Source organism: Drosophila simulans, chromosome 3R (genome assembly GCF_016746395.2).
Source record: "Drosophila simulans strain w501 chromosome 3R, Prin_Dsim_3.1, whole genome shotgun sequence".
NCBI classification, from domain to species: domain Eukaryota; kingdom Metazoa; phylum Arthropoda; class Insecta; order Diptera; family Drosophilidae; genus Drosophila; species Drosophila simulans.
The window spans coordinates 5,204,599-5,227,573 of NC_052523.2; the positions used below are offsets into that span (position 1 = coordinate 5,204,599).

At 47.9% G+C, this 22,975-nt stretch overlaps 4 protein-coding genes across 7 annotated transcripts; 3 read left to right on the forward strand and 1 right to left on the reverse strand.

The window, feature by feature from the left end:
- The first annotated feature begins 556 nt into the window (after positions 1-556).
- On the forward strand, positions 557-1,570 carry LOC6727250. Of its 3 annotated transcripts, none has more exons than XM_039295030.2 (3): positions 557-702; positions 784-1,016; positions 1,079-1,233. In XM_039295030.2, the coding sequence occupies exons 1-3, from the start codon at positions 636-638 to the stop codon at positions 1,214-1,216; spliced, it is 438 nt and encodes a 145-aa protein (XP_039150964.1). In that variant the 5' UTR covers positions 557-635; the 3' UTR covers positions 1,217-1,233. The 3 variants fall into 3 exon arrangements, with proteins under 3 accessions (XP_039150964.1, XP_002102642.1, XP_016033757.1); XM_002102606.4 differs by adding an exon at positions 1,330-1,570 and having other exon boundaries at positions 559-702; positions 784-1,267; XM_016176328.3 differs by adding an exon at positions 1,330-1,570 and having other exon boundaries at positions 571-706; positions 784-1,267.
- Positions 1,571-1,727: 157 nt separating this feature from the next.
- Positions 1,728-2,835, forward strand: LOC6727251 (protein takeout). Its single transcript, XM_016176329.3, has 3 exons — positions 1,728-1,855; positions 1,913-2,396; positions 2,454-2,835. The coding sequence occupies exons 1-3, from the start codon at positions 1,786-1,788 to the stop codon at positions 2,674-2,676; spliced, it is 777 nt and encodes a 258-aa protein (XP_016033758.1). The 5' UTR covers positions 1,728-1,785; the 3' UTR covers positions 2,677-2,835.
- LOC6727252 lies at positions 2,824-3,944 on the reverse strand. Its single transcript, XM_002102608.4, has one exon. The coding sequence runs from the start codon at positions 3,544-3,546 to the stop codon at positions 2,863-2,865; it is 684 nt and encodes a 227-aa protein (XP_002102644.1). The 5' UTR covers positions 3,547-3,944; the 3' UTR covers positions 2,824-2,862.
- Positions 3,945-5,210: 1,266 nt separating this feature from the next.
- LOC6727253 (dynein beta chain, ciliary) lies at positions 5,211-22,952 on the forward strand. Of its 2 annotated transcripts, XM_016176331.3 has the most exons (29): positions 5,211-5,949; positions 6,508-6,660; positions 6,716-6,927; positions 6,992-7,233; positions 7,298-7,580; positions 7,647-7,912; positions 7,970-8,421; positions 8,522-10,098; positions 10,327-10,599; positions 10,858-10,887; positions 11,020-11,961; positions 12,047-13,093; positions 13,289-14,001; positions 14,231-14,583; positions 14,661-15,484; positions 15,546-15,907; positions 15,966-16,122; positions 16,184-16,303; positions 16,372-17,601; positions 17,672-17,841; positions 17,906-18,403; positions 18,468-18,978; positions 19,040-19,210; positions 19,277-19,593; positions 19,656-20,070; positions 20,227-21,228; positions 21,287-21,435; positions 22,226-22,358; positions 22,539-22,952. In XM_016176331.3, the coding sequence occupies exons 1-29, from the start codon at positions 5,226-5,228 to the stop codon at positions 22,701-22,703; spliced, it is 13,491 nt and encodes a 4,496-aa protein (XP_016033760.1). In that variant the 5' UTR covers positions 5,211-5,225; the 3' UTR covers positions 22,704-22,952. The 2 variants fall into 2 exon arrangements, with proteins under 2 accessions (XP_016033760.1, XP_016033759.1); XM_016176330.3 differs by lacking the exon at positions 10,858-10,887.
- The last annotated feature ends 23 nt before the right edge of the window (positions 22,953-22,975 follow it).

The following is a 22,975-nucleotide window of genomic DNA, read 5'->3' on the forward strand; positions in this document are numbered from 1 at the left end:
TACTTGTTATAAATGGTTAGTTTATTAGCCAATTGAATTAGTGGCAATGCAAGCTTAGAAATTGTGCAATTGATCTTTGTTCTGATTCCTCAACTAATTTTCATTCTTAACTGCAAAGCTTTAAGTAGGTATTTAATAAAAATCATTACAAATCTCAATCTGCCTAGATTTCATACAAGATTAAGGGATTCCGAAAGTTTTTACATTCATATTTAAACTCGAAGTGAGGTATGGTATGTTTGGGAAATCGGTGATTTTTTGAAAATTAGGTCCTTTTCTGAAGTTTTTAATGAAGATTGAAGATTGAAACAATACGAGACGCTTGAAAGGTTTTAATTATATTTCCAACATCTTAAGGAACTTTTCGATAAGTGGCATAATTAAAGGGAGCTGTGTGCAACTGCAATTGTAAAATAGCTCGTAAATCATTACAAATAAAATAATTTTTTCATTGAATAATTGAATAATCTCAAGTTGAAAATGCAAATAGGACAAGTAGAGCTTTCAACAAAACCGGTTGCACTTAGGCGCACAACTAAGTTCTAGTTGTTGTTCCACCTATGGTTTCAAATCGAAGTCGTCGGGTGAAGGCACTGGAAGTCATCATGGAATACTAGTGGCACAAATATATCAAAATGAGAGATACAATAATCGTGCTGGTGCTCCTGCAGATCATCGGATCGTTGCAGGGCCAAATTCTGCGTAGGTAACAAAAAAAAAAAGGGCGTTGTTCTTAGTTGATTTAAGGAATAATATACTTCTTATTATTACTCGGTACCGCAGCTAAGGAAATTAAGAAGTGTCATTTTGGAGATTCTAAGTGCATCGTTAATTCCATGAATGCCATAATAAAGAAATATCCCAAAGGCATACCGGCGATCGGATTGAAGCCCATTGATGTGGTGGACATTAAGGACTCAAAGTTCTGGAATGACGCAATGGTGGGCGCCTTCTGGTTGAACTTCGATCTGTTCAATCAAGTGAACTACGGCTTCGAGAACACGACGATCACAAAGGTGAGTGGGTTCGATGAGAATCCCACATCCAGCTTGATTGAAATACACGGCCGGATACCCAGTCTCATCCACAAGGGCGACTACTTCAGTATGGGAAGGGTGTGGATTGTACGGATGAATTCCACGGGGGAATCCCTTTCGGACTTTCAAAACTTTCGCTTTGTTCTCAAGCTGAAGGTCATAATGGAGTATCGCAATAATAAGCGCTACTTGAAGATATACGAGCTAACCCCCTTCGTGACCATGGACCGGTGAGTTGACCAATTGAGCGCCATTGTAATCAGATGTTAACTGACCAAGCATTGCTCTACAGATGGGTATTCTGGCTAGACAACTTTTTCGAATCCAACACGGATATGACGATAGCCATTAATCAGGTGTTCAATCTGCACTGGGTTGAGTTTTGGAACGAGCTGGAGCCCACAAACCTGAAAATATTCGCCGGTGTGTTTCGCTCCGTTTTCGAGGATATTTTCAAAAAGGTCTCATACGATGACATGTTCTTGCCGATTTCCAAAGAGTTCGAAGTAAACGATTAAAGGTGATTAAATATATTACTTACGACTTTTTTATTAGAGACTTGAAAGGACAAAGATGAATATTGCTTGAAACCAGTTGCAGCTATTAGCATTAGCATTACATAATTTATTGTTGACTGTTGAAAAGCTCCGCTTAGATCAGGTTCTAAGCATTCGAGTTCAATTCACTATTCACTATATCGTGACCGAGGCGTTTATTGTTTTGTAGTCAGTTCAATTACGTGATTGCAATGGACAAGTTGATTTCACTGGCTTTCCTGTGTTGGTGTATCCCAGTTATGATCTCGGGAGCAAGCTTACGTGCGTGGGTTTTCAGTGCCAGGTTGATCTGATTTTTACTGAGATGAACATTTCCAGCCGAAGATGTTGAGAAGTGCCATTTCGGGGACTCAACCTGCCTGGTCAGAAGTATCAATGCATTGATTAAGCACTACCCCAAGGGCATTCCAGAGATAGGACTTCCGCCGCTGGACGCCTACAACTTTCCCGATTCCGTCATTATGGAATCACCCAATCGCGGTCCTATCTGGATGGACTTCCGCATGCGAGACAACGTGAACAAAGGTTTCAATAATGCCACAATCACCCATGTCGAGGGTTTCCTGTACGAGCCCAATCAGAAGCAAATTGTGCTGAAGGTCCGTTTGCCACGACTTCTGCATGAGGCCACTTACGAAATGAGTGGCAGGGTTTTGCTCTTTTTCTTCAACACCACTGGAACGTTGACATCCGACTTTCAGAACTTCCGGATTACCCTGACCATCAAGGCGTTGGTGGAGTACAGGAATGACAAGCGCTATCTGAAGATTTACAATCTGGTGCCAAGTCTCGACTTGGATCGGTAATTGGATAGCAAATGAGCAGTGTTCGCTGATTTACTTTCACGTTCAACTTTTAGATGGATCATATGGTTGGATGGGCTGTACAAGGAAAACACGGATGTGACTGTTTTCATGAATAAGCTGGTCAACGATAACTGGGTGGAGTTCTGGAATGATTTGCAGCCCGGCCTGGTCAAAGCCTTCACAGATGCCTTCACTGTCCTGCTCAACAGGGTTTTCGATAACGTAGCCTACGATGATATGTTTCTTCCCTATGTAGACATTCGGATGGGATCCTAGTTAAAGCGACTACTTAGGTTCGTCATTAGGTTTACCTTTGCACCCATTGATATTTTTCTTTTTCGTGCTTTTTTTATGTTCTTTATCTTTAAGGTTTATAGAAACTTAATACCCCAATAAAAGTGTAGCATATTCCCACCTGCTCTGATATATACTATATACTATACTGGAATAACTACATTTAATTCAATTTTTTTTGCCGAGGTTGTGGAACTCTCCGTCCTCCTGAAGCTCGTCGTAGAATATATGATCGTTGTAGGACTCATCGCGATGGTACATATGTTGAAGAGCTTTGGAACTGGTGCCCCGCTTGGACTTTCGATGGTCGGCGGACAGCTTAAGGAGCTTCTGCCGCTTATGGGTGCGTCCCAGGAACTGAAGGGGACTAGTCACCTCTTCCAACTTCGCTAGGGAAGCGGCCCGTTCAACCGTAGTTATAATATCCGGAGTCTTGTCAACTTTTTCCTGGCGTTTACGACGCTTTAGACTTCGTCTCCTGGCCGGCGGACCTAATGGACGCAGCACTATCCGGAATGGCACCATGTGAAAGTGCTTCTTGGGCTTTGGCTTCTTGGGTTTTTTCCACATGCCTCTGTACTGGTCCACCACGCTGCAGGTCTGCATGTCGCGCGCCTTGGGAATGCCTTCATCCAGCTTTGGTGGACACTGTAGTACGTAGTACAGGTCGCCGAGCTGTCCTCCATCCAGAGTGCTGATTTCTTGGGAGTGGGAGTCGATGTCCGCATCCGAGTCTTGGGCGAAAAGTAGCTGAGCAGCTGGCACCTTGTAGTAGGCGAACATGTTGCGCTCCACCACGATGGCTAGACTCAGCTGCTGGATTAGACCCAGTCCCAATGCCAACTGCCACATGGTCGCCAATCAACTGGTTGGAGCCAGCGACTCTGGCTTCCGCTTATAAGCATATTGATTTTCAGGCTTGGCTGACTGCTTGCATAAATGTGGTGCGGTTTTTGGGGTCTGGAGTTCAGTGAACCATCACCCAAAGCACGAGACACATTTCGCGACCTAGGCCTTGTCCAATCCCAGGTGGAAATGGAAAAGTGGAAAAACTTTTACAGGCGGAAGTCATGCAATTATCTGTTGCATTCCAGACTTACATACATACTTAGGCACCTTGTTGCTATCGTGGCAACAGGTGACTACTTTGTTTACAACCACTTGTTAATCGCGCCTGCGCTTTTAGTTTCCATAAAAAGGGGTTCCAAATTATGGGAAATACGAATGATTTACTTGGATGGTGTTACCTGAGCGATTCCCCTGGCCAACTGTTGCGATTCTGAAGCAACAGTTCTTGTCGTGCTCGGAAACCATTCATTCTAACCATTTGCGGACAGGTGCCTGATGGACTTTTTAGGTCTTTCGCGTGTTTAGTGTGTTGCATGGTGCACATTCAGGTGGCTTACCCATCCATTCTGACATCAAATTTTCCATTTATTGGTAGTAAAATGCAAGAGTACTTCAACATAATGCCTAATTTGGTTGAAAATATAGAAAATGTTGAGCATTTTGTTTTTAATGATTTCTAAACGAAGTATTGGTAAACCATCAAAGAGACTTTAATATCATGACAATTGCGTAAGCAAAAGTCACGCTCTCTTCGATATAATCTCATGTTATTATATAAATCGTCACAACGTTTTCCTAATTAATTCTACAATTAATATTCATTGATTAATGTGCACATCCACTTAATCAATTAGCACATAATCTATCGAAGCAAAGTGTGCAAATCCAAGGAACTTAATTTGAAAATGGCGTGCTTTCGGCCATTTAAACGGAAATAAGCGCAACAAATGGCCATTGACTTAGCAACCAACTTGACAACGGCCATTATGGCGCAGGGGAAATAACAAACAGTAGTCACTGAGCACGGACGGATTTCAGGGGAAAAATCAACAAATCCTTAGCAACGAGTCCTGCCACGATCACTTTTGCGCCTGAATGTGCGTGTCAAGTCGTCAGCGGAAATAACAATCAATTCAGTCGCTTACCAGCAGCCGAGGTAAGCAGTCGCAATTGGAAAAGGAAAACCCGCGGAACCCTCTTTGGAAAACTAATTAAATACATATAATATATACAAAAAATTGCAAATTAATCAGCTAATGAAATAATTGATAGCTAATACGTGGATAAGCTCGTTTTACAATTAATTTTGTTGGTTTTCAAAGGAAATTCTTCAATTTTTGTCATCATAAGGGTTATGCAATCAGTAAAAATTTTGTAAATTGTTACATAACATACGAAAAATTTCTTCAGATTAAAAGTGCTCAATTTTATCAAGTTATTTTTATAGAATAACATAAAAACATATTTTGTAATACCGAAAAATCCCTATTGATTTGCAATTTTAATCGATTTCATATACTAGTTGTTAGTGGTAACAAGGTCAGCCAAACACTCAGATATGCATGTGCACCTCATCCCCACAGCAAACAACAGACAACAGCAACAGCAAGACAACCACTGCAGGAGCAGAAGCACCAAAGCAACCGCACCACCCACAACCAACCCCCAGCGAGTGGGTCGCGATGGAGCCATCCACCAGCGCCGAGGCCGCTGCAGCGGCGGCAGCTGGTGGCCCGGATCCACGCCTGGAGCTGATGGGGTCCTTTGTCATCAAGTCCCTGAAGCTGAAGCCGGAGAAGTGGACGCGTGTCGTCACGGTGGAGGAGCACAAGGGCATCATTAAGGAGTTTCTGGACAGGAACACCCCAGTTGTCCTGATTATCATCCTCACCCCAGCCGCCCAGCTGGTCCCATCGACCACCTTTCCATTGTCCCAGCTGAAGAGCAAGGGCGTGTATTTCATCAAGCGCTATGCATTGCCCATTCCTCGGGAGGATTGCGGCAACTTCATCATCTACGGCGATCTAGCCACCCGCACCATTGACCAGCTGTCCGCATTGGTGGAGGAGGTACTGGTGCCCCTCCTATCCAACGAAGACAACTACCGCAGCTGGCCCATCATGGTGGCCCAGGACGTGCAAAAGCACGTGCACAGCCTCAAGAGCACCGTGCACCAGGTGAAGGGTCAGGTTAGCGGAGAGACCATATTGGCCATGCCCGTGGGCGTCGAGAAGATCGTGAAGGCGGCCAAGGAGCTGGTCGAAACGGAGCAGTGCCAATTCGATCTGTACCTGAAAAGCGCCATCGAGGGCGTTGTCATCAAGTGGGCCACCCAGATCCACGAGGTCATCAAGGAGAGTCCCTCGAACGCCTTTTCCAATGGCCAGAATCCAACTCCACACACGGGTGAGTACGACATGGTGGTGGTGGCACCACGTGTGACGGTTTTATTTTTGGCTCGCTCCGTTTATTATTTATTGATAAAATTCAAGTCTCCCCATATCCTAGCAACCCCGAAATTTGCATGTTCGTACTCATCCAAAAGTTTCGTCCCGCTTTATTATCTGTTCACGAATGACATTCCGCGTGCATGCAATATGAATGTACTTCTGATGCTATTGTCATAGGACTAAATGGGTTATCGCCTTTATTACGCGTTCGCATTTGACATTGACAATTGAGTAGAATGGGTTCATAGAAAGCCGGAAACTAAGGGCTGGAATTACCTAAATCCACTCCGATTTTCACGGGGTTTTCCAATTAAAGAGCGGTGGAATGGACATATTACTACGAAACTGAATATAACGTATACTTTTCATAGCTCACCACCAAGTCAAGACTTTATAAGTACCCTAGTGGCAAAATGATCCAATTAAATATGCAAAACCAAATATCTGAAATAATTCGCTTGATTAACTAATTTGCGTAATCTCCATCGTGTCATCTGTATATCCCCCCTGCCAGAGTTCACATTTTGGAACAATCGCCTCAAGAATCTGTCGTTCATCTACGACCAGTTGCGCAACGAGCGCATTCGTGCCATGGCCCTGATACTGGAGTACTCGATGAGTGCCTACCATCCGTGCTTCCAGACCCTCTTCAAGAACGTCGTTACGGGTGAGTGTGGTGGCGCGAAACGTGAGTTTAGCATGCCAATCGGTGATTTCCGCAGCTTTGGCGGAGGCAAAGGACATAACACTCTATCTGAACCCCCTGAAGCGCCCACTTCAGCACCTGGAGGAGATTGATTTCGCCGAGTGCAAGCCGTTGCTCATTCCGTTCATGAACACGGTGGGCATTTTGTGGGGCAACTCACGCTACTATTGCCAGTCGGCGAAAATAACCGTGCTGTTGCAGGAAATATGCAACTTGATTATACACCAGGTGGGTGGGAAGCATTGGGCGGATGGAAACGGATCCGACATCTGATATATTTGATCGATTGCAGGCCAAGAGATACCTGGATCCCTCGTCCATATTCCACAGCGATATCGACGAGGCCATGCAGCGACTCACCCTGTCCATTCAGATACTGAAGTTCTTTCGGGAGCTATTCGACTACTACAAGGAACGACTGGCCACGTTCTTCACGGAGCCCGAGGAGAGGCCGCCGATTTTATGGACTTTTCATCCAAATTCAGTTTTCAAGCGCTTTAATGCCTTTCTCGAACGCCTCACAACAATTCAATGGTAAGTTTGTTGGGTTGATTTACTTTAAAGATAGTTGCTGCTACTTACCTCTGGCTTTGCCAAGGTTCTTCTTTACTGTGATTGAATTCCTGAAATTAGAGAAAGTCGAAATCGGTGGGCTGCGGGGTCGCCAGCTCAGCACTCGCATCACAGATGTCTACGTGGAGTTTAATCAGTACTTCACGGCCTTCGCCTCGAAAAGCTACGATGTTCTCGATCCAGATGATCACGAGTTTGATGAGGATTTCAAGGGCTTCCAGACCCGCATCCTTGAGCTGGACATGAAGCTGGCGGCCATTTTGTGCCAGGCCTTTGATGATTGCCACAACCTGGAGAGTATTTTCAAGGTATCACTTGCAATTCCCTAGAACATATTTATGTTTTACTGATCTCTGATCCTGCGTGTACTTTAGCTCATTAGCATTGTGGGCAGTGTGCTCGATCGACCAAAGATCAAGGAGGAGTTCACCCAGCGGTATGCCGAAATTGTGCGCATGCTCGATGATGAGATGACCGTCTGTGAGTCCATCTACGACAAGCAAATGGAACTGAAGAAGGTGGGCGACAACCTGTATCCCAACTACAATTGTCCACCAGTAGCCGCCTTCATACGCTGGTGCCATCAGCTGGAGACGCGGATCACGGCTCCAGTCAAGAACTTCAAGGCATTACAGCATGAGTAAGCATACTAAGCCATATGATGAATAGAATTCTATCAATCCCAAATCCGTTGCAGGATCACCAAGACAGAGAAGTCCCAGGAAATTGTAGAGCGCTACGAGATCCTCATGGTGAAACTGGGCTCCTGCAAGACTCAGTTCTTTGATGACTGGGCGGGCCAATTGGACGGACAGATCGAGGAGAATCTGAAGAAATCGCTTATTGCGCGGGATCGTCGCCACAATTCGCTGATCCTCAACTTCAGTGCCGCCTTGTTTTCCATTCTGAGGGAGGTGCACTACATGCAGCAAATGAAGATCGAAGGAATTCCCCAAATTGCCATCGACTTTGCCGAAAAGAGCGACGTCTTTCGATCTTATACCCTCAACCTGGAGAAGACCATCGATTGGTACAATAGCATACAAGAAGGTAGCTCACCGGTGGAACTGAGGCTGATCGAACCCGAGATAAAGATGATTGATGATCTGGTTGAGATCGGTGTGAATCAGCTAGTTTGGAATTCTTCAGGTGCGTCTTTTCAGTCAAGTGGAAAATGCAGTATTTGATGAAGAATATCGAGACACTTCATTTTAGGGATATTATGTTAATATTCTTCTGGCTTTTGCAGATATTCTAAGTTATCTCGATAAGCTACGCAAGCCGGTGGCTGCTCTTCAGAATCGCATGGATCACACCCAGGGAAATCTTCGCCAGATTCGCAAGATCATGGGCGTGTGGGCCAAGCAGCCTCTTTTCGAGAGGAGGGACTGCAAAAAGGACACTGTGCTCTCCATAGACGAGCGCCCGGATAGGACATCAAAGCGATACGCGGAGATCCAGGCAGCTTCGATAGAGATCCACAAGCTGCTGCAGGACAACATGCTGCAGTTTGACATGGAAAGCAAACAGGACGACGCAGTGTGGCTGAGTTACGTGGATTTTGTGGACAACATCGTTTACGAAAACATCCTAAAGACAGTTGGCGTGAGCGTTGGCTATCTAGCAGAGAATATGGATCCGGAGAACAACTATGCTCCACTATTTGAATCTCGGCTGGAACTTGTTGAACCCAATCTCGTGTTTGTGCCCTCGCTGGATCCCGAGGATCCGATGGGCTTTAACAACATGTTGATAGAACTGATGCGGGACATCATGAAGATGGGGTCGTTGATCAAACGCCTAAAGCCCAATGAAAAGCGGAACTACGTAGAGATGATAAAGGAAAACCAGGACATCATCGATATGCGCCGCGAGATATTAAACGGTGTGGATCTGGTGATGGAGGAAGCCTCTCGATTCTGTCGCCAGTTTGAGCGGTACTCGTATCTCTGGCTAGACGATCGCGAAGAGTGCATGGAGTACTTCCTGGAGTACGGACGCATGTTGGATCCCGATGAGATTGAACTGATACTGATCAACGATCCCAATCAGCCGCCTCCGCAACCCTGCCAGCCCACGATCGAGGCTTTCAGGGAGCAGATAGACAACTACGAATCCCTGTTCAATGAGATCGAGGACATTGGTCCATTCCAGGTGTTCAGTTCCTGGTTCCAGGTGGATGTGCGTCCATTCCGCCAGGCCCTGCTCAATACAGTGTGCAAGTGGGGCAACATGTTCAAGGAGCACCTGGTCACCACAGTCACCTCAAGCCTCATGAACCTCAGTCACTTTATTCGTAAAGCCGACGAGGGTCTGCTGCAGACGGTGAAGGAAAAGGACTACGAGGGTCTGGTCAGCATCATGGCGTACCTAATGCAGGTTAAGGAACGGGCAGCCAAGACGGACGAGATGTTCGAGCCCATGCAGGAGACCATTCAACTGCTGAAGTACTATGACATGGATATTCCCGAGGAAGTTAACGTGCTGCTGCAGGAACTGCCCGAGCAGTGGGCGAACACTAAGAAGATCGCCACCACGGTGAAGCAGCAGGTGTCGCCTCTGCAGGCCACTGAGGTGGTCAGCATCCGTAACAAGATCGCCCTCTTTGAAAGTCACATCCAGCTCTTCCGGGAGGTCTTCAAGACGTACGACTTCTTCCGGTTCGATTGCTACAAGCCATACCTCCTAATGGACCGCATCAACGACGACATGTTCCTATGTGAGAGTGAGATGAGGGACATTCAGGAGTCCGGAAGTTTGTTTGAGGTCAACATTCCGGAGTTCAAAGTTCTGAAACAGTGTCGCAAGGAGCTGCGCATGCTGAAGGTATCCATTTTACTTGTAGAATTTCACAAATATGGATTTATTTCTTTATATCTACCACTTTATCTGTGCATGTTTAATAAACTACTATACTAAATTTATGCATGCCACATGTGGAACTTTGAGCTTTTCTTTTTTCCCCCGCAAGTGATTTACTAACCCTAATCGTAATGAATACCCTAATCCGTACTAATCCCCCGATTGTTCCAATAACTCTTTAAACTCTCCCAGCAACTCTGGGACTACGTCAATATCGTGGCCACCAGCATCGACGATTGGAAAACGACGCCGTGGCGCAAGGTGGACGTGGAGAACATGGACATTGAGTGCAAGAAGTTCGCCAAGGACATACGTCTGTTGGACAAGGAGATGCGCCCGTGGGACACCTTCATCAACCTGGAGTCGACGGTCAAGAACATGCTGACCTCGCTCCGAGCCGTCGGGGAGCTGCAGAATCCGGCCATTCGGGAGCGTCACTGGAACCAACTGATGAACTCCACCAAGGTCTATTTTGTGTTTCCATTTTTAATGATTTCTTTGTTTTTGAACTCTTAAGCCAATCCCAGCCATTTGGCCCGATGTAAATAATCCGTGTAAATCTTTCCACTTCCCCCAGCACACGAGCTCCACCAATTGGAGCTCCATTGTATAGCAATAGGTTTTAATCATTTTCTTTCCAAACTCGTTTCGTTTCCGCTTGATTTCCGGGATACTGTGCCCGGCCCAAACTGTACAGTTCTTGTAAATACCATTTCATTGCAGAGTTTGGCTGCCCTGCCCAAGGAAGTGACCGTAAGTGGCTTGGCCAATTCCAGAGCATGTGTCAGTCGTAGTGTCGTAGTTATATCCGTATAGCCACTGTAGTCGATATCTGCACCCCGAAATAGCACCGATTAGTATTGCTTAAGTTTGATCCTCTTATAGGTCAAGTTTATCATGGACCACGAAACGACGCTGGCCGAATTGTTGGGCCTGAATCTGCACGAATGCGAGGAGGAGGTGAAGAACATCGTCGACAAGGCGGTCAAGGAGATGTCCATGGAGAAGATACTGCGGGATCTGAACACAACGTGGACGGTCATGGAGTTTGACCACGAGTTGCACCCGCGTACCGGCTGTAACCTCCTGAAGGCTTCGGAAGAACTCATAGAGACGCTTGAAGATAATCAGGTTTGCCTACAGAATCTAATAACATCCAAGTACATCGCCCATTTCCTCGAAGAAGTGTCCACTTGGCAAAACAAGCTCATGATCGCCGATCAAGTGATAACCGTATGGTTTGAGGTGCAACGCACTTGGACCCATCTTGAGAGTATCTTCATGAGTTCGGAAGACATACGCAAACAGCTTCCCGTCGATTCGGATCGATTCGATAACATTGACGCCGAGTTTCGCGTCCTCATGGATGAGATGTCCGTCTCGTCGAACGTGGTGGCGTCCACCAATCGTTCCGGCCTAATCGAACGCCTGGAGCATTTGCAGAAGGAGCTTACGCTTTGCGAAAAGGCATTGGCAGAGTACTTGGAAACGAAACGCTTGGCTTTTCCTCGCTTCTACTTCGTGTCCTCGGCGGACCTGCTGGACGTATTGAGCAACGGCATCCAGCCGGAAATGGTCACCAAGCACCTGACCAAGCTCTTCGACTCGATCGCCCGCCTGAAGTTCAACCGCGACGAGTCCAACGAGATCAACACGGCGTCAGGAATGTACGCCAAAGATGGTGAGTACGTGGAGTTCAACGAGTTGGCCAGCATCCGAGGACCCGTAGAGGTCTGGCTAAACCGTATCCAGGCGGCGATGCGTGCCAGTCTGAGGCACTACGTCATGGAGGCGGTGATTGCCTACGAGGAAAAGCAGCGGGAACAGGTTAGTCCAAATCTTTTCACGTCCCATTAGTAATAGGATTTTCATGAGGTGTTTATAAAACTAACAAATTTGTTCTTTCAATTAGTGGTTATTCGACTACCCTGCCCAGGTGTCCCTCTGCGGATCGCAGATCTGGTGGTCCACGGAGGTGAACATCGCCTTTAGCCGGTTGGAGGAGGGCTATGATAACGCCATCAAGGACTACTACAAGAAACAGATATCGCAGCTCAGTCTGCTCATAACGCTTCTGCTGGGTGAGCTTAGCAAAGGCGATCGTCAGAAGATAATGACGATATGCACAATTGATGTGCACTCTAGAGATGTGGTCGCCAAGATGATTCAGGCCAAATTGGATTCGGGCTCCGCGTTTATGTGGCAATCGCAGTTAAGACATCGCTTCGACGATGTGGAGAAGGACTGTTTTGCCAATATTTGCGACGCAGAATTCCAGTATTGTCACGAATACTTGGGCAATACGCCACGCCTGGTCATAACGCCGCTCACAGATCGTTGTTACATTACACTGACCCAGTCCCTCCACCTGGTAATGGGGGGCGCTCCAGCCGGGCCAGCCGGAACCGGAAAGACCGAGACCACCAAGGACTTGGGGCGCGCCATCGGCATATCGGTTTACGTCTTCAACTGCTCCGAGCAGATGGACTACCAATCCTGCGGCAATATCTACAAGGGCCTGGCCCAAACGGGTGCCTGGGGCTGCTTCGACGAATTTAACCGCATCACTGTGGAGGTCCTGTCGGTGGTTGCCGTTCAAGTGAAGTCCGTCCAGGATGCCATTCGCGACAAAAAGGACAAGTTCAACTTCATGGGCGAGATGATCAGCTGCGTGCCCACGGTGGGCATATTCATCACTATGAATCCGGGCTACGCGGGCCGCACGGAGCTACCGGAGAATCTAAAAGCCCTCTTCCGCCCTTGCGCCATGGTCGTGCCGGACTTCGAGCTTATCTGCGAGATTATGCTGGTGGCCGAAGGATTCCAGGACGCGCGAGTTCTGGCCCGCAAGTTCATCACGCTTTACACGCTCTGCAAGGAACTGCTCTCTAAGCAGGATCACTACGATTGGGGTCTCAGAGCTATTAAATCTGTGCTCGTGGTGGCGGGATCCCTTAAGGTGAGATTTCTTTTGTTTCTGGTAATGGGAATGCTGATCTTGACTTGGGTATTACACTTTATTGGTTACTCTTATGGCTATTGTTTCTTTTAATAGTTAATTGTCTTGATTGTGACCAAGAATTACAATACCCTTCGTTTAAGATTGCATAAATATCATATAATAGTGGATTTAATTCTACTTTTCGCTTTCCAGAGAGGTGATCCCGGTCGTCCGGAGGAGGAGGTGCTGATGCGCGCACTCCGAGACTTCAACATACCGAAAATCATCACGGACGACATGCCGGTGTTCATGGGGCTTATCAGCGACCTGTTTCCCGCCCTGGATGTGCCCCGCAAACGTGATCAGGATTTTGAACGCACCGTAAAACAAGCGGCCTCCGATCTCCTACTACAACCAGAAGACAATTTCATACTGAAGGTAGTGCAGCTGGAGGAGCTGTTGGAGGTACGTCACTCCGTGTTCATCGTTGGCAATGCGGGCACTGGGAAGACCCAGGTGTGGAAGACGCTGCTGCGCACCTACCAGAACATCAAGCGGAAGCCGATTTTCAATGACTTGAATCCGAAAGCTGTGACCAATGATGAACTTTTCGGCATTATCAACCCGGCGACACGCGAGTGGAAGGACGGCCTGTTCTCGGTGCTGATGCGGGATCAGGCAAACATAACGGGCGATCAACCAAAGTGGATCGTGCTCGACGGCGACATCGATCCGATGTGGATTGAAAGTCTCAATACCGTGATGGACGACAACAAGGTCCTCACATTGGCCAGCAACGAACGCATTGCGTTGACGCCTTCGATGCGTTTGCTCTTCGAGATCTCCAACCTGAGAACAGCAACGCCGGCAACCGTATCCAGGGCTGGCATCCTGTACATTAACCCGCAGGACTTGGGTTGGAATCCGTGAGTATGGGGAGTAACTGGGATACCCGTACTACTACTACTTTTCTCAAGTTCAAATCTCTCACTGGTTTCTTTATTATTATTCAAAATTGGCATTGCTGTAACTCATGTTCTCGTTTTGCATTCCTCTCAAATAGCTGGAATCGGAACCGATCTTTCCTAGAACATTTTACATAATACTATATAAGAACTATATAAGTTCGTTTCACTAACCCACCTCTCTTTCCAGCTATGTAACCAGTTGGGTTGAAACGCGTAAAATTCCAGCCGAAAAGTCCAATTTGGTCATGTTATTCGATAAGTACATACCGCCTTCATTGGAAACGATTCGCGTGCGTTTCAAGAAGATCACGCCTGTCGCCGAAATGGCACACATCCAAATGCTGTGCCATCTCCTAAACTGTTTTTTAATACCAGCGAACACGCCGGCCGACTGTCCAAAAGAATGGCACGAACTGTACTTTGTTTTTGCCTGTATTTGGGCCTTCGGGTCGGCCATGTTCCAGGATCAAGCCATTGACTACCGCGTGGAGTTCAGCAAATGGTGGGTAAATGAGTTCAAAACTGTTAAGTTCCCGCCAGGTGAGTGCCGATCCCCGATCAATTGACTTAACCCACGAGCTTAAAGCATTCTCTCCTGCTCCATTGCAACCTCCAAGGTGGAACAGTTTTCGACTACTTTCTGGACAGCGAGACGAAGACCTTCCTGCCCTGGACCGAGAAGATCCCCAAATTCGAGCTGGACTCGGACCTGCCGCTGCAGGCTGTCATCGTGCACACCTCCGAGTCGATACGCCTGCGTTTTTTCCTAGATCTCCTGATGGATAAGAAGCACCCGGTGATGCTAGTGGGGAATGCCGGCTGCGGCAAGACCGTACTGGTGAACGAGAAGCTTCAATCGCTTTCTGAGAATTACGCTGTCACGACAATACCATTCAATTACTATACCACGTCCGAAATGTTGCAAAAGATCCTCGAGAAGCCGCTGGAGAAGAAGGCGGGACGCAACTACGGACCGCCCGGCAACAAGCTGCTCTGTTACTTCGTGGACGACATCAATATGCCGGAGGTGGATGCCTACGGAACGGTACAGCCGCACACGCTAATGCGGCAGCACCTGGACTACGGTCACTGGTACGACCGGAACAAGCTCACCCTAAAGGACATCCACAACTGCCAGTACGTGGCCTGCATGAACCCCACCTCCGGTAGCTTCACGATTAATCCGCGCCTGCAGCGCCACTTCTGCGTCCTGGCTGTGAGTTTTCCAGGTCCCGAGTCCATCACGGTCATGTACTCGTCCATCCTGGCACAGCACTTCGCCAACGCGGAACAGAAGTTCACTCCGATCGTCACGCGGATGACGCCCAACATTGTGGCCGCCACGATCGCTCTGCACAACAAGTGCTTGCAGGTCTTTCTGCCCACGGCAATCAAGTCGCACTACATCTTTAATCTGCGCGACATCAGCAACGTCTTTCAGGTGAGTTTCGACGATGATGGTGGATGGTTGGTAGCTTTTCAATTGCCTAATCACCTTTCAGGGACTGCTGTTCAGTTCGACAGAGTGCTTGACGGGCTCCACAGATCTTATACGCTTGTGGCAGCACGAGACACAGAGGGTGTACTCGGATAAGCTAACGGACGATAAGGACATCGATAGCTTTACCAAGATGCAGCATGACATTGTCAAGAAGTCATTCGAGGAAATTGACGAGTCCGTCATATTCGACAAGCCGAATATTTACTGTCATTTCGCTGGAGGAATTGGTGATCCTAAGTACATGCCCATCAAGGGTTGGCCTGAGCTTCACAAACTCCTTCAGGAAGCAATGTCATCGTATAATGATCTAGTCGCTGCCATGAACCTGGTGCTATTCGAGGATGCGATGATGCACGTGTGCAGGTGGGGCACACCCATATGGAGCCTCAATTGCAGTTACTAATAATGACGCCACTTTCAGGATCAATCGCATTTTAGAATCACCGCGTGGCAGCGCCTTATTGGTTGGTGTTGGTGGCAGCGGGAAACAATCTCTAGCGCGCTTGGCAGCATTCATATCCAGCTTGGAGGTCGTGCAGATACAGCTGAAGAAGGGCTACGGAGTCAATGACTTGAAGGTTTCTCAGTCTACTAGTCCCTTGCCCAACCTGACTAATCCTAACCATCAATCCATTGCAGAATGAATTTTCAGGACTTTATCTGAAGGCCGGACTAAAGAACGTTGGCATTATGTTCCTAATGACGGATGCGCAGATACCCAGTGAGGATTTCCTCGTCTTGATCAACGATATGCTCGCGGTAGGTTTACACTAATTGGTATTTAAATGTTTGGCACCGAATTTATTAATTAATTCATTCACTTTCAGACTGGCGAGATTCCGGATTTGTTTCCCGATGACGAGATTGAGAACATTATCGCAGGGGTTCGAAATGAGGTTAAAGGCGCGGGACTTGTTGATACGCGAGAAAATTGCTGGAAATTCTTCATCGATCGTGTGCGCAAGCAGCTTAAGATAGTTTTGTGCTTTTCACCAGTGGGTTCGACACTGCGTGTTCGGTCGAGAAAATTCCCGGCCATCATCAATGCCACATCCATCAATTGGTTCCACGAATGGCCTCAGGAGGCACTCATATCGGTGGCGATGAACTTCCTCGCCCAGAACAAGGTGTTGCCGGAGAACCACCGCGATTCCGTGGCCAAGTTCATGGCCTACGTCCATACATCGGTCAACACCACGTCCAAGGTGTACCTCCAGAATGAGAGGCGCTACAACTATACCACACCGAAAAGTTATCTGGAGCAGATTAACCTCTACATTAAACTACTCAACCACAAGAACGAGGACCTGCAGAGCAAGATCGAGCGTCTGGAGAACGGACTGGAGAAGCTGCGGTCCACTGCCCTCCAGGTGGCCGATCTGAAAGTGAAGCTCGCCGTCCAGGAGATCGAGCTAAAGGAGAAGAACGAGGCGGCCGACGCCCTCATCGAGATTGTGGGCATCGAGACGGAGAAGGTGCAAACGGAGAAAGCCGTGGCCGACGAGGAGGAAATGAAGGTCGCTTTGATAGCCGACGAAGTCAGCAAGAAGCAGCGGGACTGCGAGGAGGATCTCCTCAAGGCAGAGCCAGCTCTAATGGCCGCCCAGGACGCGCTGAACACCCTGAATAAGGCGAATCTCACCGAGCTCAAGAGCTTCGGTTCGCCGCCAGGCGCCGTCACCAATGTGACCGCCGCTGTGATGGTGCTGCTCTCCCAGGGTGGCAAGGTGCCTAAGGATCGCTCTTGGAAAGCGGCCAAAATCGCCATGGCCAAGGTGGACACGTTCCTCGACTCGCTGATCAACTACGACAAGGAGAACATTCACCCGGAGATCACCAAGGCCATCCAGCCCTATCTGAAGGATCCGGAATTCGAGCCGGAGTTCGTGCGCTCCAAGTCGGGGGCGGCGGCTGGTCTGTGCGCCTGGGTCATAAATATCATTAAGTTCTACGAGGTCTACTGCGACGTGGAACCCAAGCGTAAGGCCCTGGCTGCGGCAAATGCGGAACTGGCCGCTGCCCAGGACAAACTGGCTGGCATTAAGCGGAAAGTGATGGTAGGATTAGGACTCACTGACGGGCTACTCTTAGGTGATCTCTCTTAATACCAAACCATTTCCATTACAGAGCCTCGAGGAGCAACTGGGCAAGCTGACGGCGGACTTTGAGAAGGCCACTGCGGATAAGTTGCGGTGCCAACAGGAAGCGGATGCCACCCAAGCCACCATTGCCCTGGCCAATCGCCTGGTGGGCGGTCTGGCCAGTGAGAACGTACGTTGGGCCGAAGCGGTCAACAAGTGGGTATCTCGGCTACATACAAGTAAACTTCCATACTAAATGACTATGTTTATTCTAAATCAGCTTCGTCAAGCAGGGCATTACGTTGCCCGGCGATATTCTACTCATCACCGCCTTTATTTCCTATGTCGGCTGTTTCACGAAAGGATTCCGCATCGACCTCTTACTCAAGATGTGGACACCCTTTTTGAAGAGCATTGATCCGCCCATACCCACAACCGAAAATCTCGATCCCCTTTCGCTGCTGACCGACGATACCACCATCGCTATTTGGACTAATGAGGGATTACCCAGCGATCGAATGTCCATTGAGAATGCCACCATCCTGTCCAACTCGGATCGATGGCCACTGATGATCGATCCCCAGTTGCAGGGAGTCAAGTGGATCAAGCAGAAGTATGGTGAGGACTTGAAGGTGATTCGTCTAGGTCAGCGCAGTTATCTGGACATCATCGAGAAGTCTATCAATGCGGGCTGCAATGTCCTAATCGAGAATATCGACGAGAACCTGGACCCAGTGTTGGACTCTCTGCTGGGTCGAAATTTGATCAAGAAGGGAAAGTAAGTTGGAGGGTCTCGGACGTGGATTTTCCGCAAACTACATACTTATCGAACTTTTTTTTAGGGCTATCAAAATTGGAGACAAGGAGATCGAATACAACTCCAACTTCCGCCTGATCCTGCACACCAAGCTAGCTAATCCGCACTACAAGCCAGAGATGCAAGCACAAACCACACTTATTAACTTCACCGTAACACGCGATGGACTAGAGGATCAACTGCTGGCGGAAGTGGTGAAAGCCGAGCGTCCCGATCTGGAGGAGTTGAAAGCCGATCTCACAAAGCAACAGAACGACTTTAAGATCATGCTGAAGAAACTGGAGGACGATCTATTGTCGCGCCTTTCGTCGGCGGGTGAGAATATTTTAGGTGACACGGCGCTGGTGGAGAACCTGGAGACCACGAAGAGCACTGCCTCGGAGATCGAGCAGAAGGTGGCCGAGGCGAAGATTACCTCCAAGGAGATCGACAAGGCCAGAGAATACTACAGACCAGCGGCGGCCAGAGCCAGTTTGCTTTACTTTATCCTAAACGAACTAAACACTATCAATCCGATATATCAGTTTTCACTGAAGGTGGGTTTTGAGGACTTCAAGTTTAGATGGCCTTATTATTATATACTTCCTTTATTGGCAGGCTTTTAGTGTAGTGTTCCAAAAGGCCATAGCCAAGGCTGAACCTGGCGATACTTTGGATTTGCGTGTCTCCAATCTGATTGATTGTATAACGTATTCGGTGTTTCAGTACACTTCGCGTGGTCTTTTCGAATGCGACAAGCTCATCTTCGCCTCGCAAATGACATTTCAGGTAAGAGCAATCCATCAGTCATTCCAGTAGCGATTATTTGAATGCCTTCTTTCGATTCTGAATCAGATTCTTCTTATGAACGAGGAGGTTACATCGGCGGAACTGGACTTCTTGCTCCGCTTCCCGATCAAACCACATGTGACAAGTCCTGTGGACTTTCTGACCAATCAATCGTGGGGCGGAATATGCAGTCTAGCGTCCAAAGATGAATTCAGGAACTTGGACCGAGACATCGAGACCTCCTCGAAGCGCTGGAAGAAGCTGGTCGAATCGGAGCTGCCGGAAAAGGAGAAATTCCCGCAGGAGTGGAAGAACAAAACGGCTCTACAAAGACTTTGCATGATCAGGGCCTTAAGGCCAGATCGCATGACATACGCTTTAGCGTACGTACCTTCTAGTAATACTTTATTCCGGCTATATAATGATTAATCTACTTACCAAACAGCGACTTCATTGAGGAGAAACTTGGATCGAAATATGTAGAAAGCCGCGCTATGGAGTTTGCAAAATCGTACGAGGAAGCAAGTCCGTCCACCCCCATATTCTTCATCCTCTCGCCGGGTGTAAATCCACTCAAAGACGTGGAAGCGCTGGGCAAACAAATGGGCTTCAGCATGGATCTGGGTAATTTCCATAACGTGTCTTTAGGACAGGGCCAGGAAGCCATAGCAGAGGCCGCCATGGATACGGCGGCCAAGCATGGTCACTGGGTGGTTCTGCAGAACATCCATCTGGTTAGGAAGTGGCTGCCGGTGCTGGAGAAGAAGCTCGAGTACTACGCCGAGGACTCGCACCCGGACTATCGCATGTTCCTGAGTGCAGAGCCAGCCTCGACGCCTTCTGCCCACATCATACCGCAGGTATGTGTGTCCATTTGTTCTATGCTTGCTATAAAACTGTTAATTACCTTAAGAGATTAAAAAAAAAACATAATTTTTTAGTGGCTACTTTCCCATCGAATAGATTTAGTTTCTTTTAAACTAATTATACTTGTAAAATTTCAATATTGTGTTCAGGGCATCTTGGAATCATCAATTAAGATCACCAACGAGCCTCCAACTGGAATGTTGGCTAATCTCCACAAGGCGTTGGATAACTTCACCCAGGAAACACTCGAGATGTCGGGCAAGGAGGCAGAGTTCAAAGCCATTCTCTTCTCCCTCTGCTATTTCCACGCTGTAGTCGCCGAGCGTCGAAAGTTTGGACCCCAGGGCTGGAACAAGATCTATCCATTCAACGTGGGAGATCTCAACATCAGTGTGTCGGTGCTGTATAATTACCTGGAGGCGAATGCCAAGGTGCCGTGGGAGGATCTGCGCTACCTGTTCGGCGAAATTATGTACGGGGGTCATATTACGGACGACTGGGACCGAAGGCTGTGCATAACCTACTTGGAGGAATATATGCAGCCGGATTTGGTGGATGGCGAGCTCTTTCTGGCGCCCTCATTTCCCGCTCCACCCAACACGGACTACCAGGGATACCATACGTACGTGGACGAAATGATGCCGGCGGAGTCTCCGTACTTGTACGGACTACATCCCAATGCGGAGATTGGGTTCCTAACCACGCGTGCGGAGAACATCTTTCGCACGGTGTTCGAGATGCAGCCACGGGATGCTGGAGCCGGAGGAGGGGCAACTGTGACCCGCGAGGACAAGGTCAAACAGATCGTCGATGAGATCATCGAGAAGCTGCCCGAGGAGTTCAACATGGTCGAGATCATGAACAAGGTGGAGGAGCGCACGCCGTATGTGATAGTGGCCTTTCAGGAGTGCGAGCGGATGAACTTCCTCACCAGCGAGATGAAGCGCAGCCTGAAGGAGTTGGACTTGGGCTTAAAGGGTGAATTGACCATTACATCGGACATGGAGGTGCTGGAGAATTCACTGTTTTTGGATCAAGTGCCGCCCATTTGGACGCAACGTGCGTATCCTTCGCTCTTGGGTCTCAACAACTGGTTCATCGATCTGTGCCTGCGTCTGCGCGAACTGGAGACCTGGTCCACTGATTTTGTAGTGAGTGAATCGTAATGCAAACTTCGCTCAACAGATCCCCTAAAATACCTTCCCAAAGCTACCCTCCTGTGTCTGGCTGGCTGGATTCTTCAATCCCCAATCTCTGCTCACGGCGATTATGCAGAGCACCGCCCGTAGAAACGACCTGCCGCTGGACAAGATGTGCCTCCAGTGTGACGTGACCAAAAAGCAGAAGGAGGAATTTACGTGAGTGTCGCTTCCATTGCCCCGCCAATTCCCAATTGACTCTTGACGTGACCCCTTTCCCGGGAATGTTTACACTATCATAAGCAATCTCAAATTCGCAATCGTCACAGATTCCAAGAATATTTGATCAGTTTAACTTTAGATGGTCAGTTTCTTCTAAAATGGTATTTACTGTACCATTGTAACAAATTTCACTCTTATTTGTTTAATCCCGAAACATTTTAGTTAGGAACGAAATCACTGAATCTATGAATTAGCTCTAAAATATTTTCCCCCAAACGTAATCTAATGGTCCGCTCGACCTTATTTGCTCATAGCTCAAACCCAATCGCATAATGAATGTAATGTTGTGACATGTAATCATGCCTCCAAGCTGGAAAAAATCCAGCTGCGGCCAATGGCCAGCGAGTGCGAGTCTAAAAATAGGCACAATGCTATTTCATAAGAGCTAATTTTAAACCAGCACTGGAATATAAATATGTGAGACTTATTAATAGACCGCAAATTACAATTGTCTATTTACCCAACGGCTGATTGGGCTGATGAGCTGATGGGCTGAGTGGCTGATGAGCTGATTGCTTATTAAGTGGCGCCCCGCCAGCCACGTTTCACATGGCGACGCTGGTGGGAGAACAATGGAGATCCGTCGCGCCGTCGTCGGAATTAATATGCATCTCTGCATGGAGATTAGCATCGACACCCGCCCCTTTTAGTTGGCTCTGGGCTAGACCTGTGGCTATCTATAGCTACGAGTATGGTCGCGGCATCTGAGATGATCTTGTAATTGCAGGACGGCACCGCGCGACGGCTGCTGCGTGCATGGGATCTTCATGGAGGGCGCCAGGTGGGACATACAGCAGGGTATCATCATGGAGTCGCGCCTCAAGGAGCTCTACCCATCCATGCCGGTGATCAACATTCGGGTGAGTTGGAAATGCAAATCGGGCAAATGCTAAAATCCGCAAATCGGCGAATCGAGGGCGGATCTGTGGCGTCCAAGTGCTGGCGCATGTTGGCATAAATTCGAAAACTAGATTCAACGCCATTATTCTACTACACTGAATGCGATTCCGATTCAATTTAACCTCGTCTATGTACCGCAGGCAATCACTCAAGATAAGCAAGATCTGAGGAACATGTACGAGTGCCCGGTCTACAAGACCCGCACCCGAGGCCCCACCACCTATGTGTCCAACTTGAATCTGAAGACCAAAGACAAGCCGGGCAAATGGATCCTGGCCGGCGTAGCGCTGCTCTTGCAGACCTAGATGGCTAAATGGCTAACTGCTTAATGCTTAACATAACTTAGTTATCTAACTTAACTTAGTTCAAACGATTTCGTAGTTCTTTTCTAGTTCACAACGTAGAACAATAATAGTCATAAGCTAGACCAATGTACCAAGTTTTATCGTAGACTCCAAGTTTGACTTTCGATTTATTTATTAGAGTGCACCGTTTTCATAATAAAACACCTCCTAAGTAGACTTGCCTTAGGCGCACTAGCATAAAACCTTAAAGAAATGCTGAACGTATTTTGTCT